At 46.5% G+C, this 22,482-nt stretch overlaps 1 protein-coding gene across 2 annotated transcripts in view; it reads right to left on the bottom strand.

Moving 5' to 3' along the window:
- Window positions 1–22,482, bottom strand: part of CHAT (choline O-acetyltransferase) — a 52,528-nt gene that overhangs the window by 6,821 nt on the left and 23,225 nt on the right. For both annotated transcript variants that reach the window (XM_081074728.1, XM_081074729.1), the window contains exons 7-12: window positions 9,800–9,969; window positions 7,375–7,475; window positions 6,362–6,490; window positions 3,704–3,826; window positions 629–770; window positions 430–492 (exon numbers count right to left, since the gene is read on the bottom strand). In XM_081074728.1, coding sequence (XP_080930854.1) covers window positions 430–492; window positions 629–770; window positions 3,704–3,826; window positions 6,362–6,490; window positions 7,375–7,475; window positions 9,800–9,969 — 728 coding nt within the window. The remainder of the gene's footprint in view (window positions 1–429; window positions 493–628; window positions 771–3,703; window positions 3,827–6,361; window positions 6,491–7,374; window positions 7,476–9,799; window positions 9,970–22,482) is intronic.

Genomic DNA, 22,482 nt, shown 5'->3' with positions numbered 1-22,482 from the left:
TATAAATAAAAACATGGGAATAAGAAGGTAAAAAATAGCCCTAGGTGGGAAAAAATACCAGCTCACCTGCGATTGTGCAAAGTGTACAAACCACCAGTTTGCCAGGTCTGGGCACCACCCCTCACATTTGACTTCTCTTGTTTGTATAAATTATAAATTGCTATGTGTATTTGGTGCTTTTATTATTATTGTTGTTTCAAAGACCATTCATAGCATTCTCGTAAAATCCAGGTAGAAAGCAGGAGTGGTGTGTTATCTAGGTTCTGAAAATAAGAACGAAGCTCTGAGAGGCAAAGTGGCCTGGCCAAGTCACTGGGCAGTTGGTGGCCCAGCTCTCACCCAGCCCGCGCTGCAACCCTGCTCTTGCAGGCCCAGCTCTGGCATAGCCTGCAGTCCTGAGCCCAGGCAAGGCCACGCCCCGTCACTCACCATGACTGTGTACTCGGTTTGGGCTCGGATGGCATCCTTCAGGAGCAGAAGCTTCTCCAAATCCTGTAAATAGATGAGAGATACAGCACCTGGGGCATCAGGAGGCTGCTCAGTGACAAACAGGCCAAAGGAGCTGGTTGTCACGGAGCTAAGCAGATGGGCAGCATCCTTGAGACTTCTCAGATGGAACAAGGCTTACCGGCATGGCAGCCTTGTGGTCAGTGATGGCTTTCACAAAGCTCAGTGCCTCTGGAGTGGCCGATCGAATGTTGTCCACCCGTCCCTCCTGGAATCGGCGAATGGATGCGCTCTCATAGGTGGGCACGAGTCTCTTGTGGAGCCTGCACGAGATGAAGGATGAATGGCAAATGGTGAGTATTCTCAGGGCCTCAGCAATGTTGAGAAAAAATAGCCCCAGCAGGCTTTATTTTCACACTCCTGACTTTACTTGGCATAGTATTTCATTTTAATGTTAATAGAATTCTAGAGATGGTTTCCCAAAGATGAATGTTTGGGCATCTCTAATGTGAAGAGCTCTGTACACTTCCATACTCTCATGATACTGCATCAATATATAAAATAAAGAAGTAACTGGTAGCTTTAAAAAAAATCCCAATCTAATGGGAAACCTAGAATTTTCTGTGAGACCCAATGAGTGTTTGATTAATAGTGCAGAATGGATTAACTGTGTCATTAATCATTCACACCTGTGAGAGAATCCTTTTTTTATTTTAAACAATTCAAGCATTACCTACGGATGGAGGCAGGGAGCGGCCTCAGTGGCCATGGGGATCCAGGGCAGCTGGGCTACCAATACACCTGTGGGCACTGTGACGGAGCAGCTCCTGCCTGACGTCTGTGATAGGAGCAGCAGTGGCCACGCTGTCCACCAGCCAAGGAAAGTCTCTTCCTTAGGAATGTGAACCCAGCAAGCACCCCTAAGCTTGCATACCTGGTTGGCACACACCTTTTCTACCAGTCAGTAAAGTCCTTGATGTTGCGGTTGGGGGAAGGGAATGTGACAGAACTCAGTGAAGAGCAGTGACAGCCCAAAGTCACACAGCAAGTCACAGCCCTATGTCTCAGCCTCCTCGGGCACGTCTCTCCTGCACCGGGTGAGCTCCAGGAGGGGGAGGGCTGAGTCTGATTTGGCACAGCGCTTGGCTCTGTATTGCTGGGTGAGCAACGGAATAAACTGCCTGTACATTTAAGTCTCATTTCCTCAAGACACTGGCAAGGAGCTCATTTCCTGTATTTCTGTGGCCCCTAGAGGCAAATGCTATGCCAAGCACAAAAGTAGAGGCACTGACTGGCTGGTTACTGATCAACCCCAACTTAGGCAGCTTCTAGGTTTACTGAATCTAGGAGCAGATTGGGGGAAAAAACGTTACGGCTTCAACTCTGAAGCATGTTCTCCATGGGAAGCAGGTCATATTTTAGCTATCCAGTGATCTCAGGAGCCCCTGGCCACGTCCATTCTTGGCCATGACGGGTGACAGCAAAAATCACTTAAGGAGGCAGTGCTCTGTGTAGGTTCTGTCAGCTCCCCTTGGCTTTGAATCTGAAGCTCTGAAGTGCTCACTGACCCAGTCATGGCTCTGCAGGGTCCTGACCTCATGGCCCATTTCAGCCATTTGCGATCTGAGTCTGAGAACGGCTGACTGCAGTTCCAGATGCCAGGTCCTTCCATAGCTCAATGCCAGCGAGGTGTCTGTGTCCCGGTGGTGAGAGGAGCACAGTTCTCAGGTGGGGTGATGTCAGCCTTTCCCAAAGAGTCCTCACAGGACAGATGCTCAGAGTGGCTGCTTCCTCCCCTATGAATTATAGCCTCGCATGGGACACTGGGATGTGGACGCTATGTCCACATAGATTCTGTCCACTCATGAGTGAGATCTCCTTGCCCCACCTTTATCACAAGATCACGTCATGTTCCCTTGGATGTTGCAAACGGAAAGCAGGTCTGGTGGGGGGAGTGCTAATTACTAGCTGTGATAGTTTCTGAGCTTTTGCTTCTGGAACGCTGTCGCCAACTGGAGCCAGGCCTATCTTGAGGAAGATGTATTTTGCATAGTAGTTTTAACCTTCTATAAAAGGTGAGGCGGGAACCCTACTCTGCCTTCCGTCCTTATTCCCTACTCCTACCCCTCCCCCGGCACAGAGCTACCACTCTAGAGCTTTTTCTAAACCTAAACAGACCTGACCATGCCAGCCCCAGCTAACACTACTGTAGTGTCTTCTCATGTTTGACTCAGTACCCGATACCTACTCTGTGCCAGCTGTGCGAGATAACCAAGGTCATGCTTGGGGGAGACAGTCTAGAAAACAAAGTCAAGAAATCAACGAACACGGTAGTTCACATGAAGGACAAGTGCCATGAAAGAAAAAGAGAACACGATTGGCATCATAGAGAAAGGGGTCTGAGCTTAGATAAGAGGTCTGGAAGAGACTCTGAGGGATGAATCTGAGTGGTGGGAAGGAGCTGGCAAGTGAAGAGTGATGGTGACAAGTGGGCAAGCACAGCTAGGGCAACAGTCTTAGAGGCGGAAAGAGCTTAGGGGAGGGCCCCAGGTGAGGCCAGCTCATGGGGAGCCCTTCTAAGCCTGGCAGGAAGCCATTGGGAGGGTTCAAGATGACAAATGGTAGAATCTGATTTGCATATTTCCAAGTTCACACTTTATGAAGACAAGGTATAGCAAGCAAGATTGGGGAGCATGCTGTGGTTGACCAAGCATGAGATGGCAGGGGCTTGGGAGGCATCGATCGCAGTGGAGATAGACAGAGCATGGGTTTGAGAGACATTGGAGGAGAACTAACGTGATGGCGGATGAGAGACAGGGACCAATCAAGGATGAGTCCAAAATCTTTAACTTGATCCACTGGGGGTGCTAGCTCCATTCCCTTAGCAAGACCAGAAAGATGAGAGACACGTCACAGCTACAGGGGCCCAGGTAGGCTGGGGGAAGATCAGGAGGAGGAGCATCTTTTCAATCCCAAGTCCCCATCACGTGCCCTGCCCTGGTTAGCTCTGCTCCTGCCCTTTAAGCTCTGTGTCCCTGGGCCATCAGGCAATTCACTGACTGCAACATCCTTCCTTCTCTTTTCTGAGGTTGGATTCACACCTTGAAACCCAGTTAGGTGGCACCTCCTTCCACACATCCTGGCCTGGTCATCCTCCTGTCCTCTGGACTCACAGAAAGTCGTCCTCCCTTCAGGGTACTTTTAGACTCTAGAGTCTAGAGCAGCTTGTCAGCTCATCTGGGCAGGCTTTGCTCACCTGTAGAAGGCCAGTTGGAGGGCCACCTGAATAAAGGCATCAGGGCTGCATTTCTGCTTCTTGATGAACGTTTTCCCGTAGTTGTCAAACTTATAAACAGTAAAGTCAAGATTCTTTACTATGCTGTGGAAGAAAAAGAAAAGAAGCTTTTATTGCATGCAGATTAGAAAGCACACACAGAGTCCAACCAAGTTTCTTGAGCTTGGTCTATGTCCTAGCACTCTGCACGCCCAGGACACAGTCCCTGCCCTCAGGAAAGGATTGGGGGTCAGTGCTTGGCACATGGAAGTGACAGAGGGCATTGCGGACCAGGGTTACTCTGAGCTGAAGGGGAGGCTGGGCTGGGCAGGACGTTGGCCCTGCTCGGGGTGGGGGGAGGTGGGAAGGACATGGGGGCAGGAGAGTCCTTTGCATGGGCAGGGAGAACACTGCCCACAGAAGCAGGCCTGCGAGAGGCCATTCATTTGACCTGTTTGGGAAGGTGTGTCCAGAATCCCTGTGGATTCTTTGGCATCCTGGCCATCCTGCCAGATCCGCAAACCCCCTTCGTGCTGGGAAAAGCCTATTTCTCAGATGGCTGCAAGCAGCATCCCCTCACTGAGACCCATCCTTGTTGTGCTTTGGGAAGAAAGGCCTGGAGCGTGGTCACTGGTCCTGGTCCACACAGCAAAGGCTGCTGGTCTGGTCTTTGCCGGTGACTAAAAATCCATTTGACCCAGAAACTGCTGCTGTGGCTTCCATGACATGCTCAGGCCTTTGCTGCCCATGAATCATTGTCAGAGTAGCGGGAAGATTCCCCAAGTCTCCACTGAGACCCTTGAGCACCGGTCTCATCCTTCCCACCCCCCAGTAATGTCCAGTCTCCTCTTTCATAATGAGTTTGGGGTCTGGGATGACCGCCTGCTGAAGCAATGCCCAGCAAGGACATGTGTGAGTGCAGAGCCCTGGTCGGGCAACCCTGGCCCCACTCACATGCTCCCTCCCTCAGGACTCATGCTCCCTGCCTGCCCCTCCTTCAATTATTCCTCAGCCTCCCTTGAGTTCAGCTCTCAGTAGGGCCATGCCAGGTTCTGGGGACTCAGAGAGCCAGTTCTCATAGGAACTCGCCCTTCAGTTTGGCCTGTTGACCCACTGTCTCCAGATAGGCTGAGCTCATGGTCATCACAGCCCCCTGGAAACTTTTTGCCCAAGCTCTGCCCACTCAGACCCCACCGCTTTCCATGGGCATCTCAGGACCCTCCTGCTTCCCCATTTACAGGCCTCTCTTGGTTTTCTCCATCCTCCAGATAGAGGAGCTGGGGGCCTCAAGATCAAGTGGGGACTGCTTGAACCCCTAAAAGTGAGCAGGCTCCTTCTTCCTTGCAGGGCTCACCAGCCCACCAGCTCACTCCCCTAGTAGCCCTGCTTATCGCAAAAACAGCTGCTTAAGGTTGAGATACCAGGACCACTTTATATAATAGATGAACAGCTATGGCCTCTCCCACTCCTCCAAGAAAGCTAGTCAACCTCCACAGCAGTTTGCAATGGACTAGTCGTCCCCACCCGTTGGCCCCTGAGCCCAGCCACATGGTGTCCAGCTCACCTACCCTATTCCCACAGTCTCCTCCCTGGGTCCCCAAAAACCCCTGCACAAAATCCTCCACGGCTCCTTGCAGCTTTTGGGCCCTGTGACAAAAAGAGCACAAAGCTCTTCACAATATGGCCCCAGCTTCCCTTTAGTGCCCCAGTGCTGGCCTTCCTCTCACCTGCTGGTCTCCAGAGCAGCCTGGGTCTTTTATCAACCTGCCTTTTCCCCAGCTGCCTGCAACAGAAACTCCTCTCCACCCTTCAAGGTCTGTCTTTGCAAAGCCCTCCTTCAGTGTCCTGGCAGAATTCAGCTCCCGTGTCCTCTATGAGCTCAGGTCTGTAGGCCTCTCTCTGGTTTGAGCACTTATTGCATCACACGTCTTTGCTCTGGGGGTGTCCACTTCTGCCACCAACAGATAGAAGGCAAGCCCCATGGCACATTCATTTCTGTGTCCTCAGAGCCTGGAACACACTACAGCTCTGCGCATGTGGGATAAATGAATGAATGAATGAATGAATGAATGAATGAATGAATGAACTCATGCTCACTTACTGAATGAGGGAACAAATAACCAAGGTCCGGATTCAGTTGTCAGCCCATGGTTCCTTCCACACCTTGCCACTGCCAGCACCACCCCCAAGAGGGGCACACACCTGACCTTGTCTCTTCCTGCCTGGATCCCATTAGGGCCAAAATTGCCCTTGGGAAGAAAGGCCACCTTGTCAAGTTGCAGTGAAAATTCAAGCAAATTGAAATAGCTTGGATTCAAATGACCTATTCAAACCATTTGTTTATTACTCTTCTGAAAGCAGGGGGTGATTTCCCCACTTTGACTCTGCCCAGTCAGGTGAAACCCGTGAAGAAAATAGCTCCTTGTTTGCATTTTATGGAAATGATGAGTCTGTCAGCAAGTTTATTGCCCTGAGAGTTATAGCCCCCCTTTAGTTTGACTACATTTCCTTGGAGGGAGACGGGGTGGAGAAGCTGGGGTCTCTGGAACCTTCCTGGGTGCCTCAGCAGCTGGGGTGGGAAGGGGACCACGAGGTAACCCCCAGAGCATCACCCCCAAGGAGACTCGGGCTTCTCCTTACCATTGTAGTCTTTCTGCCGAGGAGGCTAAGAGGCCTTGAATTTCTGGGGAGCATTTCCACCTCAGCCTCCTGGGAGCCGGCAGCTCGCTGACAGAGTCAGCTCGGACTAGCTTCTTGCTGCTCCTCATCCTGCAGGCACAAAGAGGCGACCCTGTGAGCCAGAGCGCTGGGCAGCACGCTTCTCTGCTCCACAGGCACCTCAGTGTTGGAGGTTCAGTGGGTGTGTGCTGCCCCCCACACCGACCCATTGCACAGAAGAATAGACTGAGGCTCCGAGAGGCCACCCAAATTAGCAAGTGGGAGAGCCAGGATTACATCCAGTTCTGACTCTAACGCCCATTATTTCTTTCACACTTTCCTGTTCGACAACGTTACACCACTAACATTTACAAAACATTTGAAGCAGATTGTGTTGTTCTGTCTACAAGGGTTGGTATGGGTTTTCAGAGATCCTAAAGAGGTCCTAAATCATGGAAGAAATTTAGAACCTACAATCAGGGAGAAGATTCTAGAGGAAGAAAATGAGCGAAATCGTAAATGGAGGAAGGAACCCAGTGTGTTTAAAGGACAGAGAAGCCCTCAGTCTGGCCAGTGTGGAAGCTAGAGAGAGTGAGAGACCCCGCCTGAGGGGACGGAAGGACGTGCAGCTCAAAGACCTTCCCTCTGTGGGTCGTCAGCTCGCCCAGGTGGGACTCTGGGTAAACAATAGGGATTGATCTGAGCGACCCTGGATCAAAGCAAGTATTCCTTTTGGGCTGAAAATTCTTTGCCAAGCCTCTCCCTAACTTCCCGAAACCTGTTGCCTGGTCAGCCCCTTCTGTCCAAGGCCGATAAAGCGTGTGGTGTCTCATTCAAGCTGGTTTGCAAATTCATCTTTTGCTATGACACTTTCAGGAATAATGTGCCCCCCCCCCGTGGCCACCCCAATTCTTTGTAGCCTAGCTTGGCGGCTGCTGGGCAATCTGGCTTGGCCTCCATGGTGGTTCTGAAGGGGCCGTACCCTCTAGACTCACATGAGCTGGAGCAGATACTCCGTGCACTGCACCAGGACGATGCCGTCGAACGGGGAGTGTTCGCACACCACGCCGCAGGTGCCGTCCCGGCCCACCACAAACTGCAATAAGGAAGAGAGATGAGCAGGCCTCTGGGAGAGTCGACATTTCAAACCAGCCCCGTGCTCCAGGCCGCGTCCCCCTGGCCTCTCACGGGCTCTCTCCTCAAGGACACCAAAGCATGTTAACTCCTGAAAAGAACGTCCCGTGCAGTTGCCAGTGCCTGAGAATGTGGGCGGGCGTCCCAAACAGATGGGAACTGGGCGATCTCCTTCCCAGAAACGCTCTAAGCAGTGGGGGTGCAGCCTAAGTGCTCTGGCTGAGAGGCTCTGCACATTCTCCTTGGCTCATGGGCGAGTCGCGGCAGTTTCTACTAGCCCTGTTTCCCCTTCACAGTGTGTGGCAGGGACACCGTCCTGTACGACATTGTGTGACGATGTGGCTGGTGGCCCCTGTGTGTTTGGGCACCATTTATTTTATTCCCAGCATCTAGACACTGGTCTGGACACCCAGTTGACACAATGTTGAATGGCTGAATGAAAGATAACAATCCAATCTGGATGGCATGCAGATTCCTGGGGAGAGATGAGAGTGAGGGAAAGGTGTGCTGGGGGTGCCCCGTTGCCCGCTGCATGGGCTCTGTGCCAAGGACCCAGATTCCAGGTCTGCCGTCACTGCCTGCCAGCTGGGACAGCTTTGACAAGACACTTCAACTCTCTGGCTTCAGTTCGCTTTCATTTAAAATGGATCCATTAAGGCTAGTTCATAGGACTGACATGAGGGTTAGAGAGAAGGTACATGAAAGGACCACAAGAACGGTAAAGATTACTTGTGATTTTTTTCATGACCTTACAAAGGCTGTATTTAGCTGACTTGGAAACAGGACATACTCAGTGCACAAAAGTACCGGAAGAAAATAGTAAGAATGAGGTTTGATTCTTAAAGAGTAACCCAAATAAAGTAGGGCTGTCTTGTAGGTGAGCACAGTATCACACTCAGGAGATATTAGCCCACTAGCCATAATCAAACAAACAAACATACAAACAAGCTTTTGAAATCTTTACTGGGCACACAGCCCACTCCTGAGCTGACTCTCTTCATGTCTTCCCCAATCTCTCACATGGTTTTCAGTTGCCTGAATCTTTATTCCCATTCTTCAAACAAACTTCCCACAGAGTTTCTCACAAAACTCATCCCTGCAGGCTCTTTTCTCTCTCCCCGAGAGTTCCGTGCCATTCTGTTTTGAGACTAGCTCTAAGTCCTTCCAATTCACATCCACGAAGCTTGTTGGGCTTCTCCAGCTCACCTGCTAATCTGTCTGTCCTGTTGCAAGAAGAGCCCAGAGGTGGGCACAGCCATCCCCATGAGACAGGAGGGAAGGATTGTGCCCACTCATACCTGAGTGTTGTTCTGTCCCTGTCACTAAAAGAGATGGAGGCAAATGGTGCCTTTTAAAAACTGCTACCAAGCCTTACTATGATCTGGGTCCTGTACACTCATTATATCATTTCACTCCCACAGCTGCTCCGTGAAAGATTACAAGCCATTAGCACCACGGGTGGAGGCTGAAATAGCCAGAATAGCAGCAAGAGAACTCATCAGAAAGAGCAGAATCAATATGCAAACCAATAAAAAGGATATGCTGCAGAATGGAGGGGACAGAGGAACAGAAAAATAAGCCTAGAAACGCTCACCAGTGCGAGCGAAACAGAGAGATCATCGGCTGCTATTTAATATGGTCATTGTGGAAGTGTGGCAGCTTGAAACATAAACAAGATTAGATTCAGGATTCGCATGCTGGGGAAAAAAGGATGGGAGAACGGAAATGAATGGCCTAACCTCAACTTCATCCCTACCTGCATGACTGTTTTTCTCCCGGACAAAGTGCCTTATTTCTGGGCTGATGTCATATGAATGGAAAAAAAAATGAATTGTTTTATTTCATTTTATGACTTTCCTTCTGTGAAGATGCTCGGCTGCCTTACTTCTCAGGGATGGACGGAGGTATGCCAAAATGGTCAGGCCAGGGTGACAGAAATTCAGGAAAGCTGACATCTTTGGGCATCAGACGTGATTCTTGCTGAATGTGGTGAGGATTTGCTCAGTGGCATGCCCCCACCTTACAGTGTGTGATGGCAGATGGGCAGTGAGCCCCAGGTCTGACCAGGCTGCAGGAAGGTTAGGGAGTTTGTGTTAGGTTTGGCCGCTTACTTCTGAGAATCATTCTGGCCTGTTCAGGGGCCGACACACATGGCACATGTCCATCCCCCTCAGTTCCCTCAGCCGCACATGCAGCCTCTTGGGCAGCCGAGGCCCATGAGTGAGTCTGCCAGACATGAGCATAGTGGCAGCTCGGACCACTGGCCATACTGCAGAGGGCACTTACCTGCAGGGACTTGTCGTACCAACGGTTTGCCCCGTTCTTGCTGCAGCCTCCGCCGTGAAGGAGCTGGAGTGCCCTGTTGGTGTCACTGAGCTCCAAGCCCCCCGGGGCATCCAGGCACACCAGGCAGACGCAGCGCTCGATCATGTCCAGCGAGTCCCGGTTGGTGGAGTCTGCAGGGCAGGCAAGCAAGGACTTCACACTGCCCTACCTAGGGCCTGGGTCCCCTCTGCACAGCCCCACACACCACAGGCAGACACACGCACAGCAGTGTGCCTCCCTCATCCCAGTGGGCTTGGCTGTGAAATCAGCCAGATTGTCCTGAGCTTCTGTACTAACCCCAGGGTCCAGCTCACCCTGAGTCCCTGCAGTAGTCTTGCCCTCCAGCTGTGCCCAGTTCTGCCTCCAGATGTTTCATCACTGGTCCTGCCTGCCAGGTTGAAGGGGGCCGTCTCCATGGATGTTAGACCCTTAGGCCAGCCTCCACCAGGGGAGGAACTCCAATTACCCCTTTCAACAGCACTCCCCACTCCAGCACCCGAAAGCCACACCTGGCACGTAGACGTGTTTACTTGTCCTGAAATATAATTTTCAAACATTAATTGTCAGGACTTTTAAATTAGTCAATTGCACATGGAAATGTGAAGTAAGAGAGTAAAGGTACTGCTCCCCTGCCCCCTCTAGCCCAGCAGTTAAATCGATGCAGAGGGCAGATGGAAGGGCCAGGCTGCCCTGAACCCATATCCAGATGGGGCCCTTTCAGGAACTCATCAGGACAAATAGATTAAAAACCACTGAGTTGTGCCGGAGACAAGTTGCCAAGGGAGTCTGACTCCTCCACGGGGACACTGCGCATGGGGTTCCTCCCGGACCAGAGATGAGCCGGCCACATGGGTTGCCAGCAGCTTCCTCCACCGAGCCCCGGGAGGTTCACAAAGCCTGCCCAGTGAGACCTGCTCATGGCCATGGCTGGTACTGCCGTGTCCCTGTCCCTCTCAGGAATCTTTATGGTGGTGACTGTGTTCCTTCCCACCATCCCTTGTGCGGTGTGGTACCAGGACCCAATGGGGAGGCTGTACATCACCCAGAGATCAAGACTTCTGGGCTGTAACAGGATGAAAGTTACCACGCCTCACCCAAGTCCCAGAATGTTCTCTGCATGGGAAGACGGGCTGTGTGGTATTGGGAGGCAAAGGTGGCATTATGTGACAGAGATTGCCAGTCGCGTATTGCAATATCCATTCTCCCTTTAGCCACAGTATGCCTGGTTTGTAGCTTGGCACAGGGACAACCAGAACTAAAGCTACATTGTCCAGCCTCCCTTACAGCTGGAGTGGCAAATGTGTCTAAATTCTGCCAATAAGACCTAGAAGCACTACATGACAGCTTCCAAAAAACCTTAAAGATGACTAGCATGTGCTCTTTGCCCTTCTTTCCACCTTCCTCCGTCTTGCTCCCTGGAACAGAGGTGTGATGGCCGGAGCTGTAGCTTCCATTTGGGACCAAAAGGATGAGGGCCACACCCTTTCAGTGAGATGGAAGAACCCTAGCCACCATGTATCAGCTCTGGCTCATTTCTGGTGTACATGAAAGACAGAGAAACCTCTGTATTTTTAAAGCCACTGTTATTTGGGGTTTTCTGTCACATGTGGCCAAATCTAATCCTAACTTACACTGTCTGGTGATGTTAGGTTCACGTTGTTACACTGCAGGAATTAGCTGGAGCTGAGAAGCTGCACCCTGGTTTGCCACAGTCCTTTCTCACTCATTTAGCCTCCTTGGTTGCTGCAGGTATTTAAATTCAAGGTGCCTGTCCAGAAGGCTCTTCTCTTTGTCAGAAAAAAACATACTGGGAGCTGAGGATCCCTCCAAGATGACAGTCATGTCCCTCCTTGCTCCCTCTTGTCACAGCGTCAAGGCAGGCACGTAGGTGTCCCTGGTCCTGAGTGAAGGTCCTTCTCTTTCCTGTAGTCAGTTCTGTGCCAGATTCTGAGCTCAGGCACACAACAAATTCATGTGCAGCCATAGCCACACACACTTCTCAACGCCTGCCCCTTCCCATCCCACTGGGCTCCGGAAGCTTCTCTACTTCCAGAATTATGTCCATCATCGCCCATGGTCATTGGGAATCTGCCTTCCCCAAATCCAGAGAATGTATGGGAGCAGGTGTGGCTTCCACCTGCTTCCACTCTCAGACTCAAGGTCTCCCTGCATCCTCTATTCACCAGCCAGTTCCTGCCTGTGGATCGGCGCCAAGCACAGCAGCACTTCCCCAGGCAGTGGGAGGCAGAGTCCACACACAGCTGGTGCTGCCAGTGGTGGACCACACAGGAATGCGCCTGTCCTTTCCTCTGTCTAGCTGGGGACTTGGGGTGGCCTTCGGTGAGGTCCTGTTTGCCCCTTCCTACTCTTGGCCTTGCCCTGGGCTCTCTGCGCTGCTTTCTCACTGGGCATGTGGCGAATTTCCCCAGCTGATGCTGTCAGCCTCGAGTGAGGCAATTCTTAAGACCCTCCCCTGGGTCTCCTCAACACCTGCTGAGCACATGGGTTCCCTGTTCTGCCCAGCCGACTCTTCCAGTTCTTGAGAGGTTCCACATGTCTTCATGTGAAAGGAGTCTCCAGTCCCCATCCGTCCCCTTCCTCCCACTTGTTGAAAATCCTGGGGGAAGGAGCCATCAGTCACAGCAGGCCTTCCGCTCTGGGAAGGAGGGTGACCAGCACGGTCGCCCATTCTCAGTCATCCATTCCCCTTTCCTGTCTAGAATGAGGGCTTGGGGAGCATTGCACTTTCAGATGCTTTTTGATCCCTATGGGGCCAGGATGACTCAGCACCTTCCACAAGCCCTCTTGGGCTCTCCTGCCTCAGTCTGATCAACTTCAAGGCTTTGGGCTCTGCCTTGAGGAGCTAAAGGTAAATGAGACCTCGCCGTGGCCCTGGGGAAAGTTGCCTTCCCTTTGCTCCTTAAGAATGGTGCAGTCACTGTGTCACCCCTTCCAACTGAAATGGATCCTCCTGACCACCAGGTAAAAACCAAACTTCTAAACATGGCCCCTGAACTCCAGGGCTCACCTCTGCTGCTCTTTGGGGGTCGCCCATGCTTACTCCTGTCATGGATCTCACACCAGCCTCCTGCCACTCCCTGGACAGCTGTGCACATGCATGGGGAAGGCTGTCCCCAGGATGGGGCCCTTCTCTCACTCTGCTGATAAAAGCTCTGCTTGTGGAACCCTCCTGAGCTCCCTAATCCTCCGAAGTGTTGGCTCTGTGCCTGGGTATAGTGGGAGCAGCCCAGACGAAGCTCCCGCCCTCCAGGACCCCTCACACCGGAAGCTGCCTGCTCAGTACAGATGAACCTCTGCTCTGTCCAGCAGGCCAGGCTCACAGAGTGCCTGAGACAGAGCTGGTCTTGTTCCCTCTATACCCACTGTGTCCTACTGCACAGCACAAGACCCTGCAGCACATGATCCTACCACTGCCCCCAGAACACCCCTGTGTCAAGCAGTCACTGCCAGTCTAGCCTTAGAAGCTCTGATCTGGCCCCCTCCCCATGTCTGTGAGCTCATAGAGGGTGGTGCCAGAGTTTCCAGCTGAGACAGGCACAAGAAAGTGTCCACGGCTGGCAATGAACTTGAGTTTGCATGGACAGGTAAGGCTGATATCTATGTACACAGCTCAGAGAGGGAGCCCAGCTGGCTAAGAGAAAGGGCCATGACCTCTGGAGGGTCAGAAAACCACTACTTTTGGGGGTATGGAGCTTCAAGAGGGGGTGAAGAGGCAAGGAGACGGGAAAGGATTCCTTACCCTTTGCAAGACTCTAAGCCCTGCCCATCTCTGCTCCATTGATAGGCATCCCTGTCAATGACCATGGGGCCTGGCCCTTCACTGTGTGCTGTTCTAGGGGTTCCTTTGGGCTCCTAGGCTGGCTAGTGACTTCAGAACATGGGAGGGCGTTGGCCAGGCCTGGGATGGAGAGCAGAGAAGAAGGGAGAAGCATGTCAGAAAGGTGATAACAGTGCAGGAAAGGGCCCCTAGGGCTGGGAAGTAGACACCCAAGCTTGTGGGTGAAGGCATACAGAATTTAGGTGATTCTGGAATGACACAGTAAAGTGATGCTGTTAATTAATCTTTCTTGAGCACCTACCACATGCCAGGCAACAATCTAAGCACTCATCCTGATGAATATGGGATAGATACTATTATCACTTTAGACTCAGGTGAGGAGCAGAGAAGCTACATGTCTTGCCTAAGGTCATCCAGTAAGTGGCGAGCTGGACTTGATCCCAACCCTGTGCCCAGGTTAGGAGCAGATCATCTGGGACCAAATGGCAGTCTTAGGAATATAGACTTGATCCAGCAACAGCAGGAAGCCACTGAAGAATCGGGCAGGGGTTGATGTGGTCAGAGCAGAGTCCAGGATGCCTAGGAGCTTGCGGAGGGCATTGGCCTGGAGGCCAGCCAAGGGGCCACGGGTGACCCCAGTGCTCCCCACCTGGGCTCTGTTGGCCATTTCTCAGTGAACTCTGAGAGCCCAGGCTTGGTATCTGCCTGCACCAAGGTTTCCTTAGGAATAGCTCCAAGGTCAAGGTGACGTGAGCAGTCCTTAGGTCCCCAGGAAGCCCACAGGAATCCAGCCAGGAGACTGCGGAGCAGGCCTGACACAGCCTCTGGGCAGGAGAGTGGAGGCCTGGCACAGTCCTCCCCAACCAAGCAACTCGAGGCTGACAGCAAAAATGGATAGTTTCTTGGGCATCAGTACGCCACCCTCTAGACAGGAGGAAGGGACCCCTGGGAGGGGCTGAGCCATCACCATTGCATGCTGGTTGTGCAGGGTCCTGGAGCTTAGCGCCAACCAATAGGAATGAGGTCCTGGCTCATTAGATAGAGTGAAATGGGAGCAGGACAGCCGAGCGGGGATGCCAGGTGGCCTTGCAAATGAACTCCCTGCATACAAGGAGCTGATCGGTCAAATGCTGACAAGTTTATCGTGTAAGGCAGAAAATAAACTACAGCCAAACTCATCCACCATGACTCTGGCCCAAGTGTAATGGAAATAGGGCGCAGTGGGCTGGAGGCACACGGCAGGGGCCATTTGTCTTGTGACATCCTCATCGAGCACACCGAGGCTTGTTTAATGTGGTAAATCAATCTTCCTCAAGGAGGAAGCCCTTGCTTAATAGTGAGAAGTTGGAGTTGAGTAATAGGAGAAGCTTGCTCTGCCACCCACGCCTGGGGAGTTGACAGCTTCGGTGATGCAGAAATTCCAGAGGCCATGAGGCCTTAGAGGGCCCTAGAGCTTCTATTAGATGTGGAAAGCTTACAAGCTGTGACTAAAAAGAGCAAAGAGAAAATCAACATGGCACTGCTGCCTTTGGAGGGCTGCAGAACACTCAGGCACTGCTGCCCAACACACACCTGTGCACATACGTGCACAAGCATCTGTGAGAATGTGCATGCGTGCACGCGCACACGCGCGCTCGCACGCGCGCACACACACACACACACACACACACACACACACACCCCTCTCTGGAACACTTGCTTTCTCTGATCCATTCCCTGACAAGTTGGCCCAGGTCAGCCTCATGTGGTCTAAGGAGATGCAGGCACTGGGCACCTTCTCAGAGGCTTGTAGCTTCTAAGCCATTGTGAATCCCATCTGAGCCTCTTTCCTACCTAGGTGAAAGGATCATATCTCCCTTGGGAGGGAAATCTGCCACCACACATCCCATATGCTTCTATACTCTATGGCTTATGGGGTAATCTTTATGCTCACAGTCCCCAGAAGCTATGAGAATTCTAAACACATATATTTATGGCTGGAGCAGTGCCAGAGGAAGCCAGCTAAAACCAAAAGGTTTAAATAAGGTCCAGAGTCTCAGAATATATACATTCAGGTTTCAATAGAAAATCACTTGCCATACCAAGAACCAGGGAAATCTCAACTTGGATGAAAAGAGAGAATCAGTAGATGCCAACACTGAACAGACAGAAATGTTACAATTATTTGACAAATATTTTAAAATTAGCCATCGTAAAAATGCTTCAACATTTTTTATGAACACATTCAAAATAAATGAAAAACAAAAAACAAAAACAGAGAGTCTCAGCAAAGAAACAAAAGACACAAAGAAAACCAAAATGTAAGTTTAGAACTAAAAAAATATAGCCAATATAAAAGCTCAGTGGATGGGCTCAACAGCAGAATGTAGAGAGCAGAGAAAAGAATCAGTTAACTTAAAGATAAATCAATAGAAATAAGCCAATCTGAACAGAGAAAATAGACAAAAATCCTTATAATCTAAGGAAACTGTGGGAGAAAAGATCTAACAATGATTTCATTACAGTCCCAAAAGGAGAGAAAAAAGAGCAGAGCAGGAAAGTACTCAGAGAAATAATGGCTGGAGACTTCCCAAACTGGGCAAAAGAGATATGAGGTGTGATCAAACATACAGTGAATGCTGCTGCTGAGCGCCATCCAATGGAAAGGCAGGGATCTTTAATATGGGAAGCAGCAAGTCGAACCTTAGTAACAGTGTGTGACATGTTTCAAATTGTTCAGTGCAGTCAGTCAGGTGTGAGCTACGGTTGAGAGAAGGTGTGTTTTAAAGTGTGCCGTAAATCATCCTCCATCATGACAACACTCCATGTCACACATTGCTTCTGGTTACGGCAATTTCTATCAAATAAAAACATCACGGTGTGTCCTCAATGACTTTGTTCACTGGATCTGGCACTGTGCAACTTCTGAGTCTTCCCCAAATTCAAAACGATTCAGGAAATCAAGGTAGCCACAACAGCGCAACTAAAGATACTCACCAAAGAGGTCTCCCAGAACTGCTTCAGAAAATGGCAAGAACGATGGGATAAGTGTGTTCAGAGTGAGGTGGGATTAATGGCAAAGTGTCTTTTACTGTCATATTTTTTTTTACTTAAACATTCACCATATTTTGTGATTATACCTCATAAACCTGAAGATTCCAGAAGCTCAGTTAATGCCAAACAGGATAAATTCAAAGACATCCACACCAAGGCATATTATAGTCAGACTTCTGAAAACTAAAGACAAAGAAAAAAAGTCTGGAAAGCAGAGAGAACAAAATGACACTTTACTTATTGGTGGGGAGGAAAAAATCAAATTACAACATATTTCTCATCAGAAACCATGAAGACTGGTGGGAAATAGCACAGCCTTTCTTAAGTGCTGGGGGAAAAAGAAAACTGTCACCACAGAATTCTATATCCAGCAAAAATATCTTTCAGGTATGAAGGGGAAATCAAAACATTCTCAGATGAGAAAAAACTAAGAGAATTTGTCTCCAGCAGAGCTACCCTAAAAGAATTGCTAAAGGAATTTCCCACCAAAGAACAGAAATTATATAAAGAGAGGAACATTGGATCATTAAGAAGGAAGAAAGGACAACAGAAATACTAAAAAATCTCAATAAATTAGTTTCCATTCTCTTTTTGAGTTTTTAAAATGATATTTAACTACTGAAGCAAATATAGCACTGCCTATAGTTTTAAATTTCTATTAGAGGAAATATTTAAGATAATTATATTATAAATGGGGCAGAGTAAAGGGACATAAAGGGTGGTAAATTTTCTACACTTCACTAGAAGTAACAAAATTTCAACATCAATAGAGTATGATTAATTACATATATCTAAGGCAATACCTATAGAAACCACTAAAAAAAGCTATACAAACAGATACACTAAAAATACTACAGATAAATCAAAATGGAATTCTAAAAAATGTTCAAGTAACCCACAGGAAGGCAGGGAAAAGAAAGCAAGAATTGAAAAACAGAGGAAACAAAACATAAAATGGCAGAGCTAAACCCCAGCATATCCACAATTACATTGACAGAAATTGACAAAGTAGATTTAAAAACATTTCCCAGTATATATGCTATACACAAGAAACTCACATCAAATATAATGATATAGGTTGGTTGAAAGTAAAAGAAAGGAAAAAGATATATCAAGCAAACATTAATTAAAATAAAGCAGAAGTGGCTATATTAATATCAGATTAAGTAAACTTCAAGCAAAGAAAGTTACCAGAGGAATTACATTAAAACAAAGGGTCAATCTACAAGGAAGATAATCTACCAAGAAGCAATCCAAACATACCACAAACTACTTGAAGCAAAAACTGACAGAACTGAAGCAAGAAATAGACAAATCCACAATTATATTTGGACACTTAAACACCCCTATCTCGATAATTGATAGAACAACTAGACAGAAAGTCAACAAGGATATAGAAGAACTCAACAATATAATCAATCAACAAAAGCTAATTGACATCTATAGAACACTCCACCCAACAACAGCAGAATGCACACTCCTTTCAAGTGCCCATGGAACATACATGCCAAGGTAGACCATATTCTAGTCCATTAATCACTGTCAACAAATTGAAAAGAATTGAAATCATACAAAAATGTGTTCTCTGACCACTAGAATCAAGGTAAAAATAAGTAACAGAAAAATAAAAGGAAAAGTTCCAAATGTTTGGAAACAAAATAACACTGTTCCAAATAATCCATGGCTCAAAGAGGAAGTCTTAAAGGAAATTTTTAAAGAATAGAAATGAATGAAAATAAAAATACACCATATCAAAATTTGTGAAGCCTAGCTAAAGCACTGTTGAGAGGGAAATGTATAGCAAAAATGTTGACATTAGAAAAGAGGAAAAGTTTCAAATGAATAATAAAAGATCTAACCTCAAGAACAAAGGGGGGAAAGACTAAATAAACACAAAGCAAGCAGGAGGAAGGAAATAACAAAGAGCAAAAATCAATGAAATTGAAAACAAAACAAAGAAATAGAAAATCAACGAAAAGAAAGGTTAATTTGAAAGACCAATCACATCTCTAGCAAATCTAACAAAGAAAAACAAAAGGGAGAAAAGACACAATATCAGGATGAAACAGGGATATCATTATAGACCCTGCAGATATCAAAAGAGAAATTGGGAAATACTATGAATAATTCTACAGACATAAATTTGACAACTTAAATGAAATGGACAAATCCTTTGCAAAGTATAAATGACCACAATGCACCAAATATAAAGTAGGTAATTTTGACAACCCTATAACTACTAAGGGAATTGAATTTGTAAGTTTAAAACTTCCAAGAAAGAAATCTACAGACCTAGATGGTTGCACTGGAGAATTCTACCAAACATTTAAGAATTAACAACAACACACAATTTCTTCTAGATATTATAAGAGGAAGAAACACAATTCATTTTATGAACACAGTGTTACCCTGACACCAACACAAGACAAAGTACAAATATACACACACCCAAAACAACCAACTGCAGATCAATAATCCTCATGAATATAGGTACAAAAATACGAAACAATATATGAGTAAATAAAATTACAAAAGAATTATACCTCATGACAAAATTATACTTCATGACTATGTGAGCCTTATTCCAGGAATGCAACGCTGGTTCAATATTTGAGAATCAATTAATGTAATCCATCATATTAATAGACTACAGGGAAAAATACATGATTATATCAATTGATGCAGTAAAAGTCTTGACAAAATTCAACATCTACTCATGATAAAATCTCAGTATGGTTTTTAGCTTCTTTGTCAAAAATTATCTGTCCATATTTATGTGGTTTTATTTCTGGGTTCTCAATTCTATTCCATTGGTCTATGTGTCTGTTTTTCCGCCAATACCAAGCTGTTTTGATTATTGTAGCCCTGTAGTACAAGCAAAAATCAGGGAGTGTGATACCTCCAGCATTGTTCTTTTTTTTTTAGTATTGCTTTGGCTATTTGGGGTCTTTTGTGGTTCCAAACAAATCTGATGATTTTTTGTTCTATTTCTTTAAAAAATGCCATTGGGATTTTGATGGGGATTGCATTAAATCTGTATATGGCTTTAGGTAATATGACCATTTTAACTATGTTGATTCTTCCAATCCATGAGCACGGAATGTCTTTCCATTTCTTTGTGTCTTCTTCAATTTCTTTCAAAAATGTCTCATAGTTTTCAGCATATAGGTCCTTCACATCCTTGGTTAACTTTATTCCTAGGTATTTTATTCTTTTTGCTGCAATTGCAAAAGGAATTGTTTTTTGTATTTCTTTTTCTGAGATTTCATTGTTGGTATATAGGAAAGCAATGGACTTTTGTACGTTGATTTTGTAGCCAGCAACTTTACTGTATTCATTGATTGTTTCTAATAGCTTTTTGGTGGAGTCTTTAGGGTTTTCTATATATAGCATCATGTCATCTGCAAAGAGTGACAATTTAACTTCTTCATTCCCAATTTGGATGCATTTTATTTCTTTCTCTTGCCTGATTGCTCTGGCAAGGACTTCCAACACTATGTTGAAAAGCACAGGTGATAGGGGACAGCCCTGTCGTGTTCCTGAAGGTAGAGCAAAGGGCTTCAGCTTTTCACCATTAATTATGAGATTAGCTGAGGGTTTGTCGTATATGGCCTTTATTATGTTGAGGTATTTTCCTTCTATACCAATTTTATTAAGTGTTTTAATCTTAAATGGATGTTGTATCTTATCAAATGCTTTTTCTGCATCAATTGATAGAATCATATGATTTTTGTCCTTTATTTTGTTTATGTGATGTATCAATGGAGGAAAGACAGCCTCTTCAATAAATGGTGCTGGCAGAATTGGATAGCTACGTGCAAAAGAATGAAACTGGACTGCTATCTGTCACCATGTACCAAAATTAATTCAAAATGGATCAAAGACTTAAGCATAAGACCTGACACAATAAACTGCATCGAAGAAAACATAGGTACTAAACTTATGGACCTTGGGTTCAAAGAGCATTTTATGAATTTGACTCCAAAGGCAATGGAAGTAAAAACTAAAATAAACGAATGGGATTATATGAAACTGAAAAGCTTTTGCACAGCAAAAGAAACTATTGACAAAATAGTGAGGCAACCAACTGAATGGGAGAAGATTTTTGCAAACAGTGCTTCTGATAAGGGGCTAATATCCAAAATATACAAAGAACTCATGAAACTCAACAACAAAAAAACAAACAACCCAATTGAAAAATGGACAGAGGACCTGAAGAGACATTTCTCCAAAGAGGATATACAAATGGCAAATAGACATATGAAAAAATGCTCAACATCGCTAATCATCAGAGAAATGCAAATGAAAACCACAATGAGATATCACCTCACCCCACTCAGAATGGCTTTCATCAACAAGACAAATAGTAACAAGTGTTGGAGAGGCTGTGGAGAAAAAGGAACCCTCATACACTGTTGGTGGGAATGCAGACTGGTGCAGCCGCTATGGAAGGCAGTGTGGAGGTTCCTCAAGAAATTACGAATAGAATTACCATTTGACCTAGCAATCCCTCTCCCGGGTATCTACCCAAAAAAATCTGGAAGCATTTCTCTATAGAGACACGTGTACTCCAATGTTCATTGCAGCTTTGTTTACGGTGGCCAAGACATGGAACCAAAATGTCCTTCGATAGATGAATGGATAAAGAAGTTGTGGTATATATACACAATGGAATACTATTCGGCGTTAAGGAAAGATGATATAGGAGCATTTGTGACAACATGGATGGATCTTGAGAGTATAATGCTAAGTGAAGTAAGTCAGATAGAAAAAGCAGAGAACCCTATGATTTCACTGATATGTGGTATATAAACCAAAAACAACAAAAGAACAAGACAAACAAATGAGAAAGAAAAACTCATAGACAGACAATAATTTAGTGGTTACCAGAGGGTAAGGGGGTGGGGGGTGGGTGATGAGGGTAAGGGGGATCAAATATATGGTGATGGAAAAAGAACTGACTCTGGGTGGTGAACACACAATGGGATTTATAGATGATGTAATACAGAATTGTACACCTGAAATCTATGTAAATTTACTAACAATTGTCACCCCAATAAATTTAATTTTTAAAAAGTGGCTTAATAGAAAGTGACTTAATATTCTTACTCTTAAAAAAAAAAAATCTCAGTATGGGGGTGGCTGGTGAGCTCAGTTGGTTAGAGTGTGGTGCTGATAACACCAAGGTTGCCAGTACGATCCCCACATGGAGATCAATCACATCTCTAGCAAATCTAACAAAGAAAAACAAAAGAAAGCTGTGCCCTCCTTAAAAAAAAGAAAAAAAAGTAAAAAAGAAAGAAAAAAAACCCCTCAGTAAACTAGGATGAGAGGGGAATTTCTTCAACTTCATAAAGAGCATTTACAAAAAATCCTATAGCTAACATCATACTTAAAGGTGAAAGATTGCATGTTTTCCCACTAAGAAAGGATACCCAGTCTTACCACTGCTATTCAACATAGTACCCAAAATTCTGGTCAGTGCACAAGGCTAGGAAAGGGAATAAAAGGGATACAGATCAGAAAGGGAAAAAAAAAACTGCTCTTATTTTCATATGACATGATTGTTTATGTAGAAAATCCTAAGAAGAAAAAAAAAAGCTCTAGAACTAAAAAATGAGTTTAACAAGTTTGCAGGATATAAGATAAACACACAGAAATCAATTGTACTTCTGTATACCAGTGACAAACACATAAACATCAAAATTAAAAATACAATACCATTTACAATCATGCAAAATAAATGAAATACTTCAGTGTAAATCTAACAAAAATGTACAGGACTTGTATATTGAAGCTAGAAAATACTAAT

The sequence above is a fragment of the Rhinolophus hipposideros genome (assembly GCF_964194185.1).
Source record: "Rhinolophus hipposideros genome assembly, chromosome: 15".
Classification (NCBI taxonomy): domain Eukaryota; kingdom Metazoa; phylum Chordata; class Mammalia; order Chiroptera; family Rhinolophidae; genus Rhinolophus; species Rhinolophus hipposideros.
Note: the sequence above shows the minus strand (reverse complement) of the source record. Positions and strands in the feature narration are given on the sequence as shown.